We start from the raw sequence: 25,076 nt of genomic DNA on the forward strand, positions 1-25,076 counted from the left end.
ATTGTACATCATTATCGGTTAAATTGGGCTGCGATAGTCGATTATGCGATAACGTACATTACATATTGCATTTGATCAGTTATAACGCGTATACCTATTTAGTCTTCTGTCTACTATCGACTAGAACTTCGCATTGGTGTTTAAAGTGTTTTGCGTTCATGGACCAGGGGGTAATTGCTTCTATGAAGAAAAATTATAGAACAAGTTTGCTTAAAAAAAGAATTGAAGAGCGGGCAATGGTCTTAAAAGTTTTTGGAAAGATTACACAATTCTTGATAGCATTTATGACATAAATACTGCTTGGGGGTTAGTTAAGCAAACTACGTTAGTCAAGTCTTGGAGAAAAAATTTACCTAGTGTGGAAAATACTTTGATAGGGGAGGAAGAAGAAGAAGTCTCCGCTTTTGATTTGGCTAATTTTTCTAAATCTCTTACTGGAGAGAATGTTGACGAAGAAATAATTAATGAGTGGATAAATTGTGATGCCAATGATCCAGGATTTGAGCGTCTTAGTGATGAACAAATAGTAAGTGGAGCATTTGGTACAGTTTCGGAAAGTGAAGGTGAAGAAGAAAAAAGACGATGAAGTAAATGAAGTAAAGCAAGTGAGCCATGAAGCAGCTCTAAAATATAGACGGGATCATTAAATATCTAGAAGAACAAGACGATACAACTCTGTGTGACAAAATGTTATTAAAAAATTTCAATCACAAGTTAAAAAGAAGTTTTCAAACAAAGAAACAACTTGTGACTGATTTTTTTGCACATAAATAATTTATAATTTTTATTAATTTTTCATTATACATGTACTGTACATACATGTGTATCTTTTTTAATAATACATAATATGTAATAATAATTTTCAATTTAGTTTTTATTATAAAATTGAATTTTGCGGATTATTCGCGATGTCCTGCCACCATATTCCACGGATAATCGGGAGTAAACTGTACCTATATATTATAAATAGGTATAACGTACATGAACTTATTTTATTTTGTTTCGAAGAACACTTGCCAGCACCGAACACTTACTATCCAAAAATGGACTCAGTACGACCCAAAGCACCGAAAGCATCATTCAAAAGTCGCACGTTGCAATTTGGCCGTATGGACAGTAGTTATCCGAGTCCGAACACGTACACGCTGCCATTGCCGGACGTATATCGGCGGTCAAAAAAACCAGCATTCGTCAATAAAAACGCACCGTAAGTCCTTAACCGACATTAGGAGAACCTATAGATATAATAATTGGTAATTACGTAGGCTCACTCATATACGTTTCTATCGTAATACAATTATGAAAAACGTACAATTTCGGTGCTGATTGGTAACATTTTTATAACATTTTGGAAGTTTTGTAAATTGCAAACTTTCAAACAATAATTGTTCATCTCGTATATATGTTTTATACTTATATATTATGCGTTTATACTAAATTATACCTATAACTTTTAGCTGTTGCATAATATTAGTTACATATAGGCAGAATAATTGTAAAAACGTATTTAAATTCTAGTCTATAGATCTCAAATAGATTGTTTTATACGAGGAAGAACGAGTTTAGATAATTTGCGCCTATGAACCAAAGGCAACCATTAATAAACAAAAAAGTTTCGATTTCCACAGTGAATCTTAAGAACCCTGTTCTACCATATGTTTGAAAAGCGTATATCATAAAATCCTTTCTTATTACATATCTAGATCATTAGAGGAGAGGAACCACTAAGTATTCCAAATATCAAGTTTGTAGGTTTTGTATTTTAAAACCAATATTGTATATTTAATTAATATACGCAATAAAATCAATAAATACAATACGAGGTACGGGATATTATTAATCTGTGCTCACCCGACATAAATGCACTACCTTAGGCGTTTCAAAGTTGTATCCGAGGCAGTACCGGCGCCGAATACATATTCGTTACCCGCAACCGGCACCTACAAGTATGCACAGACTATGCACTCGACCATACAACATAGGCGCCAAGAGAAGATTGAAAGTCGGGCGCCGCCGCCCAACAGGTACTACCTAACCGCTACTAATGGTCCAGCCAAGACGTTTGGACAAAAAGACTGTCACAAGCGTGCCGTTTACCTGACCGTCGAAGACCTGTGGTGTTGAACTACCATGGAAATTAATATTTTTTAAATTTTTAGGAGTCACCAAAATAGTTTTAAAATTATATCGTGTTAATTCACTTAAATATAAAAAATAAGAAATAACAGGGTAAAATGGATTCTCTTTACATACAATTTGAATATAAAATGTAATAAAAAAAAAACAAATATCATTGTAAAATCAATATATTCATCGCTCAGCTCAGAATCTAAAATTGTGTACAACAATAGATTTTTGCAAGATAAATAGATTATAATTCGTAGAATGTACCTAAGGATAATAGGGAGTTTTGAATGTTTTGTATTGTTTAAATATTGTACAACAACATTCAAAACTCCCCAGTACCCATAGATTGGATTTTCTTCTCATCAAATGTTAGTTCCGACAGTAAAATTAATACATCCACCATAGTGAAACTTGTTAAAAAGCAAGGAATATTTAACACTTTGTTTTTTAACAAATTTCCCTACTGTAGACATAGTATTGATTTGATTGATGACATTTAGTGATTCCTCTGTATGTTATGCAACATTTAAAATAACAGAATGCTTACAACAACACTCAATAATTCCATTTATTCAGAGATAGGTGTTACTTATAATGGCTGTTCATCTAAACCTCAACTTTAACAATAGGTAGTAAGAAATCAAAAAGATTTTATAATACAGTATAAAATATTTGAGTACTTACTGTAAAAAAATATTAAAAACGTATAGAAAATAAAAGTGCGCATTAAGTTATGATTTAATTTGAGCATTTTGTTTTTCTTAGTTATGAATATAAAACATAAAACTATTTTTAGTTTAAAAAGACCCTCTTATAAAATTAAAATTAAGAGTATTATCTAGTCTGAATTTTTTTGATATTTTAATTTTGATGCTTTCTTTGAACAGTTAAAAATATTATTCTAGTGACGTGTACGAAATGAACAAAAAAAAGATCAATTGCTCAATAATAACTAAAATACACAATTTTTGGTTATTTTTTTATTATTTTTTGGTAAGTTACACTCAATGAATTCTGAATGTTCAAATAATATTTAAATTTCAAATCTTACATAAAACAGAAATATTTAAAAGCTAAAATCTGAAGGTTGGTACTATTTTCCATATTGCACTTTATTATAGTAGGTTTAAGAACTACAAGCAGTCACTAAACATAATTTCTAATACAAAGCAAAACATAAATTATAAGATTTTTAATTGAAAATGTTAAACCATTAAGAATTGTTTAAACGACACTGGAATTATGAAAAAAAAAAATTTAATTATAAAAATAAATTCTTTATGTTTGATTGTAGTATGTACCAAGGATAATAGGAAGTTTTGAATGTTTAAAAGTGGTACAAAACATTCAAAACTATCCAAAACCAATAGATTGGATTTTATTATCATAAAATACATCTATAACAAGAAACATGTCCAATTGCAAAATATATAAGGCCCATTGCATTTTTTTTGAAGTTAGATTTAGAAGTACAAGCTGTCACTTAACATAATTTCTAATACAATGCAAAAATATCAGTTTATCTATTTTAAATGTAAAATCATTAAGTATTCTTGTTTGATTGTAGTATGCACCTAAGGATAATAGGGAGTTTTGAATGTTTTGTATTATTTAAATATTGTACAACAACATTCAAAACTCCCTAATACCCATAGATTTGATTTTCTGATCATCAAATGTAGTTCCAATAGTAAATACATCCATTATAGCGAAACTTGTTAAAAAGCAAGGTATATAAAGGCACTTTGCTTTTTAACAAATTTCCCTATAGTAGACATAGTATTGATTTGTTTGATGACTTCTTGTGTGATACCTCTGTAAAACAAAATTCTGAATGTTTTGTAACATTTAAAATCATAGAATGTCTACAATAACATTCAGAATTTCCATTTATTCAGAGATTGGTGTTTCATCTATACCTTGATGTTTAAAATATTTCTTGTTAACAATAGTAAGTTATTAAATTTATTTCATTCATGTTAATTAAACATTTTTGTCATTAATTATGAATTACCTTTTTTGGGGTAATTTATTTAATTAGGATAAGTCGTTGATGTCAGTAGAGAAACAATCCAGAAAAAGGTCAAGTACATTAAAGTTGGCCACCTTGGCTCTAGATAATAGCAGGATAAAGTCAATGATTGTTAATTTTCAAAAGTTACTGCCAATACAAACACATGGAGTGGTAAACACCAGCTGCGAGATAAGCTATGTAGGAGTGAACAATTTTGGTCAAATGTTGATACTAATGATAATTACTATTAATTTGAATACACTATACTGTTTCACAAAAATGGTCTGCATGCTGAGCAACATTGGCTATTTAATCATCACCAGGTCAGCGCGTCTCAATATGGTGCATGTGTTATGGTCAGATTGCTTGGATTAAACTACTTGCTGATCAAAGGCTGGAGCTAAGTATGTATCTTCGGAAGGGTATTATTTATAAAATAGAATTAGTGTATACCATAGATGTTTAAATGTTGACCGGTCCAAAGCACAAATTCCCTCACTTAGTGCTGCTACAGTATAGGTCGTATATATATGAATTATTCCGTTCAGTGTTGTCAAATGTACCATACATTCACAAACCGTTGTTGAGTGGAGGATAACGTTTTGGTTGGGACATGGTAATGATCTCTCCTGGGCAAGAGTATGCAACTATTCACTGTGACACCACAAAAAAATGTTTTAATAATGAAAAGGGTAATTTTAAGATCACAATATTCAAATTTTAACTGTGTATTAAGAAGCACCGGAACCCTTAGCATTGGTGATGCATATAGATTACTTACTGAATTGCCTTAATCACATATTATAGCAATAAACCATAAAGGTCATATAGCGTACTGCGTAGTAGTACCACATAATAGTTAGAATAGGTAGTACCAGTAGTAGCAATTAGGGCGTCTCAAAGCAAAACTCACCGAATCTAGACTATATAATATATGAAGTCTATGTAGACTAATATCATTGAAACTTCTCTTCTCCGTGCATTAGTAGCGAGTGGACCATAAATATCAATACTGGCTTGTCGTGAAATCGACTGTGGAGAATAATACGGACATTACGAACAATGATTAGATTACCAAGTACTCACCGAATTTGAATTCAGAAACAACATTGATGTAGTGATTTCTCGAGCACCGATGCGAATGGATAAAATGTCGGAAGTGAAAACGTGTAATGTACTAATGTCAAGTGGCGTAGTTTGTAACAATAACAGAAATACTACATAAGCGCCATTGCTACTAAGTATTCACAATTCACTATTAAGTTTTACGGCATCCGGCACCGGCCAAATTACTTAACAGAGTTGAGTGGGAGTGATTTAGTGAGGACGCCGAACGCCGCGTCACATCATATAATGGTGGGCACAGTGTTGCCAATTTTCATTACCAACTATAGACCTGCAAGGGCCGTACATTTTCGGCCCGGTCCGGTACATCAATTTTATCCTCTGGCCCGGCCCGGCCCGATCCCAAAATTATTGTGAAAAAAAAAGCCCAGGCCCGGCTCGACATTTTTTTTAAGGCACTATGTGTGCACTAGCAATAGTACCGTGAACTGTTGTTGTAGCAACTGGAAATTTGTATTCTTCAGTCAAACTCAATGAATCTTTTATAAATATTCTAAATTACCGTTTCTATTTTATCTTTAAATAGCTTTATTATACCCACTAATCAAGATATTAGGTATTCCATTAAGGGGATTCGATACCGTGATTTTCTATTTTTGTCTAACACACGCGCGACATAGTATTTTAGACGTGTTTTTTGCCAAACATTCCAATTGATCTATTGAAGCGATAAGAATTCTGAAAACAGATTTGAATTCGTCGTCAAGTCTACTTAAAAACGACTTTCCCACACTTTTTATATCACCCCCAAATTCCAAAAAACGTCATATTAAAAAAGAGTATTTAAACATTTTTGTATTTCAATTTTTGGAGAAGCTAAAATTAAAAAATCAAAATTGTGGGAAAGTTGATTTCAAGATCTTGACTTCTACACTTGACGACGAATTCAAATCTGTTTTCAGAATTCTCATCACTTCATTAGATCAATTGATATGTTTGGCAAAGAATCCGTCAAAAATCCTATGTTGCGCGTGTGTTAGACAAAAACAGAAAATCACGGTATGGAATCCCCTTAATTGTGATTGTATCTATTTGTACCAACGTTGGTTTTATCATTATTATTTATTGTCGAAGAAAAATGCCCGGTCCAATCCTTTATTTTATTTTAAAGGCCCGGCCCGGTCCAATGTCACTACAGACCTGGTCGAGCCAGCCCGGCCCTTGCAGGTCTTCATCACCAAAATACCAACACCCAATTACGGCGCATCACAGAACTGCCGCGGCAAACCGATGACAATTCAAACTACATAGTACATAGGTATTACCCTCAGGACAACTGACGGGAAATTGGAATAATTAATTCCAAGTTCCAATAGTTGTTCGCATTGTCGGATAAATATAAGGATAGGAATATACTAATACCATCGAATACCTTAATTTACTTTGTTGGTTCCTAAACTATCGAATAGTTTAAAATATTATAAGACCATCAAGAGTAAAAATTGTAGAAATTAAATGTAAAGGTCAATTACTTTCAATTATACTCTCAGGTGTTATTTATTGGTAAATCTAGGTAGCCAATATCTTATATCCGTATAATTAAATGTTACAATAAGTCCAAAGTAATGTAGAGTGTATACAGCATAGGCGTGCGCACGGGTAGGGCTGATTGGGCTTTAGCCCCACCTGAGATTTTTTTGTACGTGGGTGGGTTGGTACCTTATGAAGATATAACTAAAAGTAGGTGTAGCCCTTTTAGTTTTTAACGTTTGTGTTTACCCGAGAGACTATACAGGGTGATTCATTTAAAAATTAACACTCATTATTTCAAAAAGTGTTATTGTTTTTGAAAATATTTTTTTACTTACCTAGTTTTAAGTCGTTCAAAAAACAACTTTGTTACTAAAAAATTATATTTTTTATCCTTCTAATTTTAGATTTTGAGCGGAGCCATGAATATGTATTGATTTTATGATGAATGATGTATATTTTGTTTTGTCTGTACACGTCAAGTAGTCGAAATAGTGCTTAATTTTCCGGTAAAGCACGATTCCGTACGTTTTACCTTTTTGGGAATACGATTTCATTCGATTTTGATCAAACAATGGATTGTCAAAATGACCCCAAAAACAACACGATTACGTACGATTTTCTGTGCAATGTTGCCATTTATTATTTATTATTGTCAATTAAATAAAGTTGATGAAAATCTGTATAGGCGCAATTAGGTGGGGTCTTGGGGGGGGGGGACTTAGCCCCCAAATATTTATCTAGCCTCCACATAATAGGTACAGCCGTACAGGTACAAATTAAAAATTAAGTCTTTTAATATCATCAATATCAACATTTTCTTTTTTTAAACCAAGCAATTTTTGGCAACAACCATAGGCGCAACTATAGGGTTAAAATTCTGGAGGGGCTAACAAAACTATTTATTTAAAATAACCTATAGGGTGCTTAAATCTAAATCAATAAGGGATATTTTTTTGTGGGGGGCTAAATCGTAGTCAGGGGGCCAAGCCCCCCCCCCCCCCCAGTTGCGCAAATGGGCCAACAACCTATTTTTCTTATCACAATTTATCATAGAATATCATAATTTTATTTGTAACGACTCGGTAAAATAATAAAATGTCGACAAATTTGAGGTTTATTTTAATTTGAAAAATTCGTCTTTTCTGGTAAAATGACGTTTCGCCCCCGTCAAAAAAGTGAGTCCAAGGACGTAATGTCCCCGTCTATTATTAAGATAGGACATTTAGCCCCCCGGAGTTATGTGATATTATTTACCTACACATGGGGAGTTTGGTCCCCGGTATTTTAAATCACTACATTTAAATGGCTTTTTTTAATTTAAAATTTCAATTATTTTTAAAAACGTACAATTTCAATATAATTTATATTAATATATGTGGGGATAGCGACAAAATTTAAATTTGGTTTAATAAATCAAAAATCATTCTACAAATAACTAGTTCACACATAGTCAGTCAGTGTCACCTACCAACAACTTGTAATAAAATTCCTAATTTTGATTTTTTTTTTCGATTTCTGCTCTAAGCTAAAAACTTGTATTTATAATTTTAATATTGATGTTTAATTTGTTCTCAGTTATTTAAACTATTGTCTTCATGTGTTAAATTAACGTTAATTTTAGTCTTTCAATACGACAATACTGTATCCTTACCCTTTGGGGTCTTACATATATTTATTTATTTAATAAATATTATATTATTATTTTTAAAACTAATAACTTTTTTCAAAATATTATTTTTGGCAATTTCCTAACATGTGAAATTACCAAATTTGTTTGAGTTGTTCGGCGACAAAGACAACGAAGATAATATTAACTCCCGGGGGCCATAAATGTCCTATCTTAATAATAGACGGAGATGAAACGTCCGCGAATCCTTTTTTCTGCAACGAATTTTTATTCGTTATAGAAATTAAGAAAATTTATATGTAACCTATAAAATTGTGTAAAAATAATTATAATTTGATACCTTGGTACTTATTACAAATATTTGATTATATTTTTATGAATTAAATATTCGTTATATTCGTTGATTGTGTGATCTAAACGTTATTTGGCGAGTTTGGTTTTTGGTATAACTATAAAACAAATTACCGTAATACATGAAATGTTCACTGGTTAGTTGTCAATAAAATGTTATTTGTTGGGTAAAAATGCATGAAAATTTAATACAAGGCTCCTGATATATTGTTACAATAGCAGTTAAAAATATCAAAAATACATGACACAATTTTTTTTTATGAGCATTTAAGTTCGATTTTTGACAAAGTGTATCAATTTTACAATTTAATAATTATGTTTTAGTTAAACATTTATAAAATTTACAACTTTTATAGCTAAAGATTTAAAATTTAAAACAAGGTTCGACGTAAATGGGTTATATATAAATTTTATTCACAATAAAACAATAAAATATATCATCAAATATACTTAGTAATATCTTATTATGCTGTCTGACTGTCTTCGCTCAAAATCGTTTTCTTATACAATGATATTTTATCATTAAATTCAATTTAACACCATCCATTACAGTGACCACTTGCCACCTACTGTACAGCAGAGCAACACCTACTTTAGAAAAGCAGAGTTGAGTGGTATGGGGTTACCCCGTGAAATTTATGTCCACTACTCTGCTCATCTAAACTTAAAATATTTATCTCATAAACTAATAGCCCTAAAGTCGATTTCCTGTGAATAATTTATAATAATAAATAAATATTGATGTTAATTGGTAATTTTTAAAATTATATATTAGATTTAGAAAGTTTTTGAATAAATTGTTTTATTAGATTAAATTTGATTAAAATTTTAAATCAATTATTGATGAATTTTGTGTGTGCGGAATAATGAAAACTGATTGCTTACATTTTCCAATCACCAACAAAAGGGTCACTTAAAAGTTTGTTGTGAAAATGTCTATAATTTTTTTCTTGTGTGACCATGGCAAGGGGTTGCGTGATCAGACTGAATTTAGCCATACCTGACTCAGAGGTCAGCACACATCTATATAGTAGACAGTTTGATATTCTTATAATTCGTAGTTTAATTTTTTTTTTATGTAAAATACTAAATACTAAATATTGTAAAGAATAATCAATTTATATTTGTTACCCTAAAATAAATATTACTTACAAATTAAATTGAAGTGAGATTTAAGCATTTATGTAATAATTACATGCTCATAACATGCATACAATTTAAGAATTGTATAAAAGCTAATATATATACAATTGTTTTATTAACTTTAATAATAGATAAATTTACTCTTATACTAAAGCTAACTCAAGGTTGGTTCTGCACTTCTGCAGTTCCACTGAACGTAAATGTGCAATATGGCACATGGGCCAAGAAGATGAAACGAATAGTACTAATATCAATTACTTAACACTTGAATATAGAAAATGAGGCAGTATCACTATTGAAATCATGACATTCAAAGATAATTAAAGTTCTTATTCTCCTTAAGTGTATATGGGACATAGTTATGGATACATAGTATAACTCTGTAAATATAAAAAAAATTCTGATTGAAAATATTCTGTATCATTTAAGAGTTGCACTTCAACATTTAGAAAAATATTATTTCAATACAATTAGTTCAAACAAAAATTTTTTTTTTAAGTATCCTAGAAATAGAAGCTGACACATTGTCTCTGCTCAAGATTATTTTTTATATGCAATGATTCATCAACAAATTTCAATTTAACACATCTATTACTTCAGTGTGAGTTGCATTCAAAATAAACTAAACAGCAGAGCAACTTCCCCAGTTTCTATACTTGAAAATAATTAGTTTAATATTATATAGTGAAGCTTGGCTTAATGGTCACCACTTTCAACAATTTGATTAAAATAACTTATTATTATATTGTCAAAAACAACAAAATATGATAAGCACGAGGAAATATAAACATTTTTAACAATTAAAATATACAACAAAAAATTGTATTTTCAATAATAAAAACAATAAAATATATATTTTAGACTAACTTAGAACAAAATTATAATTGAGGTAAAAAAATAAATTAAATATAAGTATGTTGACAATAATAATTAATATTAGTCTAACTTAAATACGTAATATAATGGTTTTAAACACTATCTACAGTATACTAAATTTTTAATATTAAACACAGGTATACACGATTGTTGGAGTGTAAGCTATGTGTAACATTTGCTTTAGGTTATATCTTAATTTAAAAATAATAATGCGAGTTAAAATGGTACAATTAAATGGAACTAGATGACATTATTTATTTTATTGACATTTTAGTTTTATTCTGTAAAATATTATCCAAAATACTATTTTTAAAACAAGACAATATCTTTAACATTACATTGATTAAATACAAATAAATACTAAAAAAAAGTCTTTTTTAATAGAATTACATATTTATTACCTAGTTTTTTTCATAATTTAAAATCTCAATATTATATTGTTGTAAACAACTACATATCTATTTTATTCATTAACATGTATATAGTATATATTTATATATATTCAACAAAAAAGAAGCCAACAGTATGGATAATTATAAGAAAATAAATTTTAGACAAGCATTTTGATTTGGGAAACCATACAATAAGAAACCATAATTTTAATGCTATTACTAGTAATAAATTGGATCTCAAATGATGTATTCTTCACATCAATATATTAATTATTAACACACATTGTATAAAAAAATATTAAATTATACCAGTCTCATTTTTAAATCAGATACAACCAACACAGTTAAATGTAATATTTTTTTCTTTCTATTTGGAACAAGTAGTTTTATGTTTATATTGTATATAACATTGTATGATTTGAGTTATGTTAACATTATGACTATATAGACTATATATACTTAATTTGAGTTGTACTACCAACAATTACAATTGTTTAAATTTTTCTTTTTTTAGTATTTCAATATTAGTTAACAATTTTATATTTAATTTCGATTTAATTAATAAAAAAAACTACATTTGGCACAACATATAACATTCGTAAGATAATCAAGATAGAAAATAAATGTTGTGTACTGTGTAAATCACGATATGTAAGTGAAGAAATAACTAGTTCATTTTGTTATTACATTATGTTGGAACAATTAAAATGTGGATATGATACTAGAGACAGTAATTAATAATTATCGACTGAACAAAATTGAGACCATGAGTTGTTTAAGAATGATTATGGATTTTAGACCTTATATGGCCTCCACTAATAATTTAGTTTCTCAGAATAGTATATCAGTCAAATTTCCTTTAAATAAAAAATTAAATAAAAATATATATGGAACATCAGAAGTATTATGATGTATTCTTCTTAGAAAATAGTAAAGGCAATGAAAATTCACCTTAGTCTATTTAAATCGCTAAGGTTAGAAGTATTGACATGATTTGTTAAACATTCAAAATAAAATATAGTATTATTAATAGTAAAATATAGAAGTCATTAATTAATATTGTTTTAAATTGTCTAGATAGCTAATACACTATGTAAAATGTACTCATGTTCTCTAATCATAAACTAAATTAAATTATTTTATACAGCTCAATATCAATTAAAAACTAAGTATAACACGAGGTATGACATTATTCTAGAATGTTTTTTTTAGCAATATTTTATAAAGTAAACAAAAACATTTTACAATTATAATAACTAAAACCTACTGACTGAGTTGTGAATACTGAATACTTTAGGTATTGTTTAATTGTATACTTAATTTTCAACAGTTTCAAAGGACTTTAAAACAAATTCTTTGAACACATTGTATGCTTTATCTAAGGACTCGTTTATTATAATACAATCAAAGTTTCCAGGTGTTTCTCCTAGAAATATGTATAATAAATATTATGTTATGTTGAATATTTACAGTTATTTATCAGTTTTAAATTTACTGACCATAGTTAATTTCCTGTTGTGCGACATTCAATCTAGCTCGTAGATTATCCTCAGACTCTGAATTCCGTCTGCGCAATCGTATTTCGAGTTCACCAATACTGGGAGGTTTAACAAACACACCAACCGGTTTCAGATTAGCCACTTTTTTGATTTGAATGACTCCTTGCATGTCGATATCAAGAACACAAATCTTGCCAGACTTTTGAACATTTTGTACCGCTTTAAGGCTGCCATCATAAAATAAAAAAAAAAAAACACGGATGATGAGGATGTGCGGGAAAACGCAGAGAGAAGCCAATCTTACCTGGTACCATACATGTTGTTGGAGAAGATGGCGTGCTCGAGGAATTCTCCTCGATCGATGGCCGCTTGCATTTGGTCCTTTGTGGTGAAGTGGTAGTGTTGGCCATCCACCTCGAAACGCCTTGGCGATCGGGTGGTGTGCGACACCGAGAAACCAAACTTGTCGGGATATTCGTCGAACAGCTTGCGCAGCAGCGTCGACTTGCCGGAGCCCGACGGTCCGCAGACCACCAACAGCCTCGAGTTCTGTCGCACCATTTTCGTCGTAACGCCTATTATTATAGTACAATATGATCACACAGAAAAAGTTAAAGAAAACCGTGTGAAATGGATTCTGCAAACGCAAATAAAAGGCTTTGAACAGTACGATGGGGTTAGGAGCGAGCGGGAGTATTTGTATTATTGATAAACGATAATCGATACTATATCCGGACGCTTTTCAGTCGTAGGCACTATAGGTACCCCCCACGAAATCGAATTAAAAATTAAACAAAAATACCGGACTGAAAACAAAGGTCTCGAAAACCACGCGGTTGTACGAAACTACGAAATTAGTAATAGGTATGTATAATTATGAAAACATTCCATACAGACGTGTACTATCTACAGCAATACCAAATACCGACGTAGCTACTATCAAACCACCAAGGTATAGGTATCACGGTTGAATTTCGCGGCAATAAGCGAGAACGGTGATGCGATCGAAACACACGAGGACGCGAAGAATTTGCGTAATAACTAATTGACCACCGATTGGACAAGGGTACAGGTTAGACAAGATTATTTAGTGGGCCGCCACGGTTTGGATTTTGGAAACGAGACGTGAAAAACGTCACAAACGGAGCGGCGCCGGTAAACAACGTATACCGACCAATAGGTACACAGCGTTTCGATTACACCTATACGGTATACGCCTCCACACCGCGGGACTGACCAGTGAAAGCGCAAGGTGGGGTGTCCCACGCCGTCTATCCGTCACCATCGGCCATCCTTCTATATATTTTCTATGATCCTCACCTCTTATAATAGTGAGCGGGGTTCGCCAAAACATAATATTATTATTATATTTTATTATTTACTATCGCAGAAACTGTCAACAAGTGAACGCTATAGCGCCGGCAGTATAATAGCCGTTGTTGTTATGTTGGGTACTTTGGTCACTCGAGTGTCGCGATTAGACTGAAAAATAGAAAATAAATGATGACGTTACCTGTGCAGTTGGCACTTGGCAGACAGAACTCAGTCGGTCGGTGAAACGAAATCGCAGAGTTGAGAATACAACGTGGGCGAGCGGACTGCGAAATCGGAAATGCGATATCGATATTATGCAAACATAGTAAACATACGCTTCCCTCCGACCACCAATGCACGGACGGTAGACAGACGCGTTCCGCGCATGGCGCACAGGCACAGCCGTTTACTATTATCATTTATCACTTATCAAATAGTATCAACTATCAGTGTTCATGGGACTTATGGTCTTATCGGCTACGTACTCACGTGTGTGCCGTGTCTCACGAGTAGTCGCGGCACTGTCTCGTCTCGAATTTCCTAGCAGCTGCACACCGTTTGCTTCTAGCTTCAGTGCTGCAGCTGCACTACAACAGTACAAGACGCGTACAACTGCAGTCGTTCGTGCCAATGATTAGGGTAGTCACCGCATGTCCTAGTGTCCTACCACGGTTGTGGCTGTCCGTACGCCGAGCACACAAATAATTAATAACGATATTTAGAACTTTAGATCGTTCACACAAATATTTGTGCGCCATGACGTCGTCATCCGATCAACAGCTGCACGACGTCCCACTGGTTCAGAAATTCAACGCGAAGGTGAGTTGTAGTAGTCTATTAAGGCATGGACCAATTGCGCCAAAACGAAATTTGTATTTTAGGGTCAATATACCAATTGCGCAGCTTATATTTTAGGGTCAGTGTACCAATTGCGCTTCGCCGCTTCATATATTTTACGGTTAGTGAACCAATTGCGCACTTTATATTTTACGGTCAATATACCAATTGCGCTTGTATTCAAATTTGCCTGGCGGCTACCTTCAGATTTAGAATTATTGTTGTTCGATCTAATTCCATCAACATCAACATAAACACACTAAAATGCTTGAAAATTAAAAACGTATTTTTTTCGTATTTATTGATCAATTGATTACTAGTTAGAATGACTGGTTATAAATTATAGTACATTTTATAACAGTATCGGTAATTGTATGAAACATTATTATTACAGACATTTGATCACGGGAGACAGAAGTATGCATTTGAGTGATAGACGAAAACAAGCTATCATTATCATACATTTTATATAATTGACGATCAAAAAGTAACTTGTTAAATGTGAAGAAAAAAATTGCTTATTTATTTATATTATATTACCTATGTATCATACTATCATGCATTAACACTCGCAAAAAATCGGTTAGTGTAATTATTTACTACATAAATATAATTTATAACTAACTAATAAGTAGTAACTTTTCCTCCTTAGGTAGTGTAAAATATTGACCCTAAAATGTATAAAGCTCAATTGGTCTATCGGCCCTACAATTTTTAGGGCGCAATTGGTATATTGACCCTAAAATGTTTAGTGCGCACTGCGCAATTGGTATAGGTATGAAATGGTCATTTTAAGCGCAATTGGTAAACTCCCGCCCATTGCTCCGGCAACCGGACGAGTGTCGCCGGGTAAGTGCGCATTATAAATAATTTAGTGGCGTCCTGCAGGAGCACTCCCAGAAATGTTAGGAAAAAATTTGAAAGTTTAGTTAATTTAGTTGTTCCGTCAACGTAAGACCGTGTATTAACATTGTTATTTGTATAAAGGTTTCAGCAAAATTCAAGTTTTAAATGATGTTTTCCTATGGGCGGCCGTGGCATACAAGGGATCCTATTGTTATTTGTTAAGAGGATGTCAGCGCATTATTGGTTTTCTCTCTCTGGCCCACCCTCAACATAGACAAAACGCATTTGCGCAGAATCGTTTTTTCTATGTTTTTAAGTAATCTTAGAGTAAAATCACCCATTACAAAAAAGATAGAGAATAATATTTTTGAGGGAATGTCATATCGATTTATCTAAATATTGTTTCAAAACAATTTAAACATCATTTAAATTTACAATATTTTTTTTGTTTATTTTGAAACTCAAATAACAATAAAATCTAAAATCGATATGACATTCCCTCTAAAATATTATTCTCTATCTTTTTTGTAATGGATGATTTTACTCTAAGATTACTTGAAATCATAGAAAAAACGATTCTGCGCAAATGCGTTTTGTCTATGTTGCGCGTGGGTCAAAGAGAGAAAACAAATAGTGCGCTGACATCCTCTTTAGCATCGCCCCTATATAATAAATTATCCCTTCCAAAGAAAAATCCTGTCATCTTAGCAATGCCACTGATTATAATATCTTTACGGTGCAAAATTAATACAATATATCTTCACCGCCTGTTGATAGTTAATTTATTGTTGCTGTAATAGTGTAGTCGTATGCAATCTTATTTCCGTAATCTGAGACACCAGTTCGCATTGGAGAGTTGTGATGAAGGTATTATACATCGGCTATTCCCGAATGAACTCAATCTTTAATAACAATTAGATGGTTCGACGATATGATAATAAACTTATAGTGGCGTAGCCAGGGGGGTGTTGGGAGGCTGTAGCCCCTCCCCGACATTTTAAGAAAATTAAAATATTGTTTCTATGATCTATGAAAGTAACAACAAATACAAATTTCAAATATTTGTATATGTACAAGAACCGAAACCAAAAATAAAACTTAACATCAGTATGCTAAACTTCCAAAAAAAAAATCCTGGCTACGGCACTGGGACTTATCTTTATGTTATGATCGTGTACGACAGACCGAGTTGTACTCACTTGAGTTTGTATTAGGACTTTTGAATTTTGTTTTGCGTAAACGTTAAATTTTATACCATTTTAGTAGGAAGATATATGACTTTACATAAAAATGTTAGTTCTTCCATTGACTATGGAACAAATGCACTTTACCTGTCCCACACAATTTTCAAATTGTTTTAAATTGTTTTGGGGTAATTTAAGTATACCAGGTAGTCGCTCCATAAAACGATTTTTGGTAGTAATTTCGTGCGGATCTACCATAAATTAAAAAAACTTATAATTTTATTATTATACCTACCTATATACTTTTACCCTATCAATAAATATGTTCAATACATTTAAGACTATATAGTGTATACACTTTTATAATCAAATTGGAAATTCATACGTTAAGATATAAATAATTACTTATATAGAGAACTGGGAATACACGGGAGAACTTTATTTAGTTACCATTTCCATGTACCACCGTACCGTATAATTATAGGTACTACGCATCTTAATGTATTACGAGTTACTTATACACGTGGTTTTATTTATTAATATTTAATAATGAACTCGAACTTTGTCCATTTTTATCGAAGTATAGAATCGGACTGGCTCCAAAAAGCCTACCGTGAATTTTAGTTATATAGGCCCACAAAATATAACCATAATACCTATGTATACGTCAATTATTAAAATTATTCAATGATACAAAAGTACAAAATTAGTATATTATATATTTATGTAGGTATAATTTTTAAAATGTAGTTTTTTAGATAACCAATTTTTGTTTTTCTATAACCACTTATTGCGGTTATGAACATAAAAATTCGATAATTTTCTAACTGACATGAATGCAACATTTTGTTTATAAAAAATAATAAGTGAATTATTAAGTGACATAGTGTTATATATTATTATTTAATATTTATTACTATGATTATTATTAGTTTTGTAGACGTTATCGGTTATTTATATTATTATACTAATGATAACAGGTTAACTGCCATGGCTTTTTTTAATGTTTATAACATGTTGCTATGTGTACCATTTCTGGTACACGGCTGAACATTATTATCGAGCCACATGTACCATATAAGGTACATTCGATTCATTGACATTAGTTACACCGTGCGCCAAAATGGGTACACGTAAATGTGATTTTCCTATGAGTTATGTTTGTGTGGCCTCCTAGTAATGTTTTAGTAAAAATAGCGAAACAAATTTATAATTTTTTAACATTTTAATCAATATTTTTATTAATGACATGTTCGAAAATCTTATTTTATGATTATTGTGGTATAGCGTATTGGACAAACATTGTAATAAATTGTATTAATTGCTTGGCAATACAACAGTGTACCATATATGGTACATATGGCAGTTAACAATATATTATCATACCATATATGAACATTGAACATATTTGTGTAATTAATGTATAATACATTTTTGGGTGGATCGCGTACTGTTAAAAATCGAGTTTGGTTAGATTGTGTTCGACATCACTACCAAATTTTTATACCCTCATTTTATGTATAAAAAACAAGTTGTTTTAAAAAAAATAAAATCGAAAATTGTGCATTTTAACCAAAATAAATATGAATTAAGTTGTTGTTCTTCTTAGAAACACTCTTACATATGTTTAAGGATGATTATTAATTTGTTTAATTTTACATTTTTACTAAAGCATTTTAATTAATTTTTGTCAAATAGTTTTTACCTCGGTTTTTACTTTGTAAAATTATTGATACTTCTGTAGATAATTGCAGCAATCATTTTACACTTATTAATAATTGTTTTTAAATTATTTTACTAAAATACAAATTACAAATTGATACTTGCAATTTAAATATAATGTATTAATTGGTATCCTTATATTATACTATAATAAATAATAATTATAGGTATTATGTATTTATAACTATACTTCATTTAAATTTATATGTTATCTAGCTCTATAAATAAGTTTGTATTCTAAATAGATTCTTTGCACCATGCCACTTTTAATATCAACATTGTTATGTAGACATCTCATAAAAAAAAAGTCATTAGGAATATGAACTTGTTTACAAAGGTTCATTTTGAGCAACAGTTATCTTTTTATATCTTATAAACAAAGTTCAATAACTAAATAATATTAGTACCTAATTCTATTTATATGCATAAATAATAATAGTTGGCATCAATATTTAAATATCTATATATAATAGTATTTTAATGTTTGAAATGATTAATGAAATATTTAAGAAAAAAAATAATCATACCACTGAATTTATTAATTATTTGTTTAGGCATTAGAATTTAATACTTCATTGGAGCTAAAGTGGAAAAATTTCAAAAAAGAATATGAAGAGTTATATACATGCTTGGAGGAATTTCCTAAACAGTTATCTGTTCCAATATTGATGCCACTTGGACCAAAAGTGTTTGTACGTGCACAATTATGTAATACTAATGAAGTGTTCATTAGATACAATGAAGTTTTCACTAAACAGAGTGCTTATGAAGCTAAAGCTGCGTGCGAAAGACAAATTAAAAGTATGTATTGTTTATAAAATCAAAAAACATATTTATTCAAGTTGTTAACGTTATTAGGGTGTGACAATATGATTGAAGATTTGAGAAAAGAAAAAGAATTGTTCACCAAAAATATGTGTGTTAGACAAGAAGTTGTTGATGTTTCAGAAAAATTAGTAGAAATTAATGAACCATATGATGAAGTAGAAGAGGCAGCCTGGAATGGTAAAGTATTGTCCGATAAAAAATAAAATTATTATATGCTGGCATTATATATATATATATTTATATACCAGAGATACATAGGCAGAAGGTAAAAGAATATAAGAAACGTTTAGCAGAAGAAAAACACAAACAGGAATTAGAGCAACGTCAAAAAATATTAAATGAATTTAAATCGGTAGGGTTTGATGATAAACTTAGTGGATTGAATAGACCAACACTGTTTACTGCATCTACAGTACACTATACAATTATGAACGGGTTTGTCTTTATTCATTTTTAAAATAATTATAAAATAATTTTTATATTTTTGAATATTTAATTAATACTCGTTATAGGGAAGACATTGATAGCAGTCTTTCAAATGAGAATTTTATTGATATGGATGATGATGATGATGATGATGACGATTATGATGAAGAGGAGGAGGAGGATGATGATGATGATGATGATGATGATGATGATGATGATGATGATGACGACGACGAAGATGAAGATAGTAAATTAGAAATTGTTTTCACCAATGATATACCTGAAACCACTGGAGCTATAAAAAAAAATAATAAAAAGCAAGTATCATTTAATAATGATGTTCAAATAAAAGAATTTGTACCAAGACCAGGAGAACATTTCATTCGTCGAAGAGAAGAAACAGCAACAGGATCATCTATAAGACCTGAAGTAATAATAATAATATTTTACATTATTTTAAATATAAAATGCATTCATAAGGAAGGCTCCCACCTAATAGTTCTACATGACAAATAAGAAAATATACTTCATTGTGTGGTTCCTTACATAACTGCTTAAGATAACAGTACATCTGCATGTGTCGTTTTTTCCATTTTGTAATATTATAATAAATTAGCATATAGTCTAATTTAAAGATAAGAATATTATCTTAGGCATACCAATAATTCAGCTAAGGTAGTAAGGCATACCTATGCAAAATATTACAATTTTAAAATAATCATAAACTCACTTTGAAATGTTAATAATACCAATAAACGCGCCTACTTAGATAATATTCTCATCTTTAAATTTTGTAATTAGTCAATTGACCCTTTGTTTCAATTAAAAACACAAATTGGTTTCTACTAAAAAGACATTTGGTATGTTGTCCGTATAAGGACATACATAATTTAAGACGTGTAATATGTTCTTGAACATTTTGTTGTGATTTTAATTTGTTCAGTTTTGCAAGTTGTTACTTTAGCATTCCCTGTGTATATATAACATTTCACATATGAAACTTAAAGCAAAACTACTTGATGAATATTAAACATTTTGTAAATTTTAGATACTTGTTACGGAAATTGATGACATTGTGGAAAGAGTTTCTGATTTATGTCCGCAAAATGAAACTGATGATAAAGAAGAAAATGAAAGACCCATAAGTAGGTTTAAATCTAACCGGAAATAGATAGGATCAATAACATTATAGCAGATGTGTATATATATATATTTTTTTATTTGGTTAATTTAAGCAGCTAATAAAGCTATTGTATACATCATAATATATTTGTATATAAACAATATTATTAGAAGTATATAAATTAATTAAAAACCAATTTTGTATAATAAATTATAATCATTAAAATCTGTGATGTTTCTTTTTTAAAAATATATGAAATAAACTCATAAATATTATTATTTTCAGAGTTCTTATTTAAATATTTAGTGTTGATAGTGTAATAAATATACAGTGGAACCTCAATAAATTTAAATAAATGCTGTTTCCTTACCTAATCCTTAGTAAGTCAAAAACATCGACAAGTCAAAAAAATTGAATTTCCCTTGAATTTTGACTTATCAAGATTCCACTGTATATAAAAAATGCAGAGCCGGAATTTTATCGGTTCAAGCAAACTTTTCCACAAAATATAAGTTATTATGATTAATTATGTGAAAATAAAATAATGTGCAAAATTAACAAGGCATGAAAAGGAATGGTAAACACTAAACATAGTAAAATTTAACTTAAAACTAATCATAGTTTTAACATTAAGAGTACTACTATACAATCAAGTGTACTATTATGAAACATGACATGCTTTAAGTCAAGAATGTAACTATTTAACTTAAATATAATTCACAATCAAATGAAAGTTATATTTTTTACAAACTGGATTATTTATTTAACTATTATTAATACCCATTCAACATACAGTTTCCTTCACAACCAACCATCACTTATATGTACGATAAACAATTATATTGAACCTTCAATAATATATTATAGTAACCATCATATAAAAATATTTTGATAAATATATTTTAATTATTAGACAATTAATATTAAGGACGGTAACACTAGTGTATACCTAAAAAAAACTAAATTTTCATTTAAAACAATATGACAATTAATCACATTGAGTTATTAAAATTTTATTGATTACAAAATTTTTAGTATTATTTGTTGCAAAAAATAAAGATGAGTAACTTATAAACACTATTATATAAAACATTTTGACAAAAAATAATAAACAGATGGGTTAAATTTGAATATTTCATATATAAGTATTAAGTCTATATGTAACAAGGGCATGGCTTACAATAAATATCATGCTCAAATTGCACACCAGCCGGATACATTTTAAGTAAAAATGTTGTATTCAATATAATAGTTTCTAATAATTATTATTACAATTACACTTTATTTTTTCAATTTGCGTCACATACATTGTAAACAAGGCTATTATATTAGTGATTAAACTAATGTGTTAATATAATTTTGTACTTTACAACCTAATACTGCAGATTAACGATTATGGTAATACAGGGATACATTTGTAGTAAACATAATACTATGCTCTTGCCACAAATTGTTGAGCAAAAATGTAGTGACAATAGTGAACTGTTAATGTATAAGATTGAAAGCACCAACTAAAATTTGTCCCTATACATCATTAAACCACACTATTAGTATATAGTTAAACATTTAAAAACAATGAAATATCAGCTATGTCAATAGTTATATAATTAAGTGATAAAAAAAATAAAAAAGTGTAATTTAACTTAAAATATGAACAGTAAAACCTATATTTGTTTTGACTAGTATATTTCAGACCACATAATATTTTAGCTATACAATGATATGACAACATTTTGGGAACTTAGGTTTCTAATAAGTAACAAGAGTACATTGAATTTTGTTTGATTAGATTAATTTTCTCATAGTTATTAGATGACTTTAAATTTAACTTGGTAGTTTGATCGTTATGGTTCAATTAAAGTACTTGATTAAATGGATGATGAGTATTCATATACAAGCTTGTCAGTATACTTAAGCCCTTTTAAAAATAATTAAGAAAGTAAAGAATTAGATTGTTTATACTTTTTTTAGTTAAAATATTAAATTGATTGATTATATAACTAGCATTTATGAAAAGTTATGTTAGAGAATATATTATAATAAAAAATAATATTGAAAGCTTTTTTTGTTTTAATAGTTTAGACACAGAAATAACCTAGATTTTGAAAAGCACCACAGCTCTTTATTCAATAGCTGTGTAAAGCGCACAATTATCTATTTTAAGTGGACGGCCAATAATAAAAAAAACTTATACTTTAACAATATAAATAAATATATTCAAGATGAGAATACATGGAAAGTAAATAGAAAGTAAAAATACACACGTTTAATGAAAATCAAATCTCTAAAAATTATTAATTTGGTCAAATAGTATAATATACTGAATGATAATCCCAAGAACTTTGTTTATAATAAATAATAATTAATAACAAATGTGTGAATTAAAAAAGGTAAAAATCTGAAAATACATCAATGTTAATAAATAAAAACCTAGTAGAAGACATTTTTTAGTACAAAAATATATGAAGTATTTTTGGGAAGTCTTATAATTTAATAATACTTTTTAAATTGGTCATAATTTAATTCCACACACAAAATCACAATACATATTATGTATATTATGTATTAAGACTTATAGAAAGTAGTTTATAGTTGCAACTTTTGTAAGTTTCTGAGTGAAATATTTGTTTTATAGGTAAATATACTAGTGATTATGATTTGGGGTTGATGGATCGTAAGCAAAATGAAGGAGACGGCGATGGTGAATACACTACAGTGGGCGGTGGCGGAATTCTTTGACGCAGAGCCAATGTATTTGGGGGACTTGTCATATCATCTTTAACTTGGCGGTAATGTAGGCCGCCTAAACCATCACATCGACTCAGCAAGGCCAGCAACAACGTTTCCAGTGCACACAAATAACCTAAAGCCTGGTTGGAGGTGAAAGATACACAAAATATAATACAAGGTATAAATAGTTTAGTTGTAAATACTTACTGCAGCAACGAGCAATTGATGGCGCGTAGCACGCGGTACCCACGTATAAAACTCATGAAATGAATATACTTGATGAAGGACTAGCGAGGAGCTTGTGAGACACAGTATGGTCATCATGACGTAGAACAGTACATTCTAGTGGAATAAATTAAACAATCGTTCAGTTGAAGTCATAAACACAATATTGTTAATTGTAATAATTGGCATATGCTTTTTCACTAAGCTAAAATGCTTACCAATTTTCCCCAGTTGAACGGAAATAGGTATACAGTGTGCGTGACATCCAAAAAAAGAATAGCTCCAGTTACTAGAAAATTGAACAATGTGACGAACAGTATGAATCGTATCCGATTAAGCATTGGCAACATGAACAATGCCAACCTGGAAGTGCCAGCAAAGCACAGGCATAACAAGCACAAGACACAGGTGACCTGGAAAAAGCCATTTAACAATTAGATTAGTCAGTATGTGTTGCCATTGCGATTACCGGACGAAAAGCCCAGACTCATACCTATTTTTATAAGGAACAATATTAATAATATTAATTGTAAATTGAAGGAAAAGAATAAATGAATAATAATCAAGTATAATAATGTATAAGAAAATTAAATAAATGCAAATTTTTATAATTTTAAACTAATGAATTGTCTACCCCAAAAACGAGTGCGACTTTTTGACCGATTATCCATATGTTACCGAGGCAGTACAAGGCAAAACTCACCAACAGTATAACTCTTATGACGCCCGACGGTGTCTTCATTGGCCTTTTGTCGTAGTGCAACACCACCCCGTTGTACCTGGCCCTAGATGCCTCCTGATGTTTGTAGTTAGCGTGGGAATCCCATGATCCCGGCGTCCCTGCCATGCTGTTGGTGACTTCCAGCCACGATCCTCCGGTCTGGCTGCCGTTGATCTCGAATTCTTGTTCGTCGTCGATGGGAGCGATGTTGCCCTTCGGTTCCAAGTCGTGGATCTCTTCGAGCAGCACCGATATTTCGTCGCTAACGTACAGGTCTGACACGGAACTCAATTGGGCTGGGCCCCGCTGCATCACTGTTCTGCAGACACCTGGTATACCACCTGTCATACATCACACCGTCCATCGTCCAGTATAATATTCTCATCATATATATTATATTATTACAACATAATAATATACTTTGGTTTCAAAGTTTCGATAAGACGATACAAATCAAAATGAAACATTCTTCCAAAAAAAAAAACACGTCATG

The 25,076-nt window shown here is 30.6% G+C and overlaps 4 protein-coding genes and 1 long non-coding RNA gene across 8 annotated transcripts; 2 read left to right on the forward strand and 3 right to left on the reverse strand.

Moving 5' to 3' along the window:
- Positions 1-908: 908 nt before the first annotated feature.
- LOC132938434 (uncharacterized) lies at positions 909-2,220 on the forward strand. Its single transcript, XM_061005269.1, has 2 exons — positions 909-1,207; positions 1,875-2,220. Exons 1-2 carry the CDS (start codon positions 909-911, stop codon positions 2,122-2,124), a joined length of 549 nt encoding a protein of 182 aa, XP_060861252.1. The 3' UTR covers positions 2,125-2,220.
- LOC132938435 (uncharacterized) lies at positions 1,125-5,442 on the reverse strand. Its single transcript, XR_009663914.1, has 3 exons — positions 5,055-5,442; positions 4,595-4,795; positions 1,125-1,235 (listed from the first exon to the last, which is right to left on the reverse strand). It is a non-coding gene; the product is annotated as an uncharacterized LOC132938435 (long non-coding RNA).
- On the forward strand, positions 4,425-23,815 carry LOC132938430 (RNA polymerase II subunit 5-mediating protein homolog). Of its 3 annotated transcripts, none has more exons than XM_061005264.1 (6): positions 4,425-4,545; positions 19,085-19,331; positions 19,389-19,535; positions 19,607-19,793; positions 19,871-20,213; positions 20,833-21,711. In XM_061005264.1, exons 2-6 carry the CDS (start codon positions 19,199-19,201, stop codon positions 20,953-20,955), a joined length of 933 nt encoding a protein of 310 aa, XP_060861247.1. In that variant the 5' UTR covers positions 4,425-4,545; positions 19,085-19,198; the 3' UTR covers positions 20,956-21,711. The 3 variants fall into 3 exon arrangements, with proteins under 3 accessions (XP_060861247.1, XP_060861246.1, XP_060861245.1); XM_061005263.1 differs by lacking the exons at positions 4,425-4,545; positions 20,833-21,711 and adding exons at positions 14,444-14,760; positions 23,543-23,815; XM_061005262.1 differs by lacking the exon at positions 4,425-4,545 and adding an exon at positions 14,448-14,760.
- On the reverse strand, positions 10,667-14,375 carry LOC132938432 (uncharacterized). Of its 2 annotated transcripts, none has more exons than XM_061005265.1 (4): positions 14,141-14,375; positions 12,932-13,202; positions 12,628-12,854; positions 10,667-12,554 (listed from the first exon to the last, which is right to left on the reverse strand). In XM_061005265.1, exons 1-4 carry the CDS (start codon positions 14,358-14,360, stop codon positions 12,445-12,447), a joined length of 828 nt encoding a protein of 275 aa, XP_060861248.1. In that variant the 5' UTR covers positions 14,361-14,375; the 3' UTR covers positions 10,667-12,444. The 2 variants fall into 2 exon arrangements, with proteins under 2 accessions (XP_060861248.1, XP_060861249.1); XM_061005266.1 differs by lacking the exon at positions 14,141-14,375 and adding an exon at positions 13,948-13,996.
- Positions 23,816-23,826: 11 nt separating the features above from the next.
- On the reverse strand, positions 23,827-24,709 carry LOC132938151 (uncharacterized). Its single transcript, XM_061004838.1, has 3 exons — positions 24,566-24,709; positions 24,081-24,275; positions 23,827-23,979 (listed from the first exon to the last, which is right to left on the reverse strand). Exons 1-3 carry the CDS (start codon positions 24,707-24,709, stop codon positions 23,827-23,829), a joined length of 492 nt encoding a protein of 163 aa, XP_060860821.1.
- Positions 24,710-25,076: the final 367 nt, after the last annotated feature.

Source organism: Metopolophium dirhodum, chromosome 2 (assembly GCF_019925205.1).
Source record: "Metopolophium dirhodum isolate CAU chromosome 2, ASM1992520v1, whole genome shotgun sequence".
NCBI classification, from domain to species: domain Eukaryota; kingdom Metazoa; phylum Arthropoda; class Insecta; order Hemiptera; family Aphididae; genus Metopolophium; species Metopolophium dirhodum.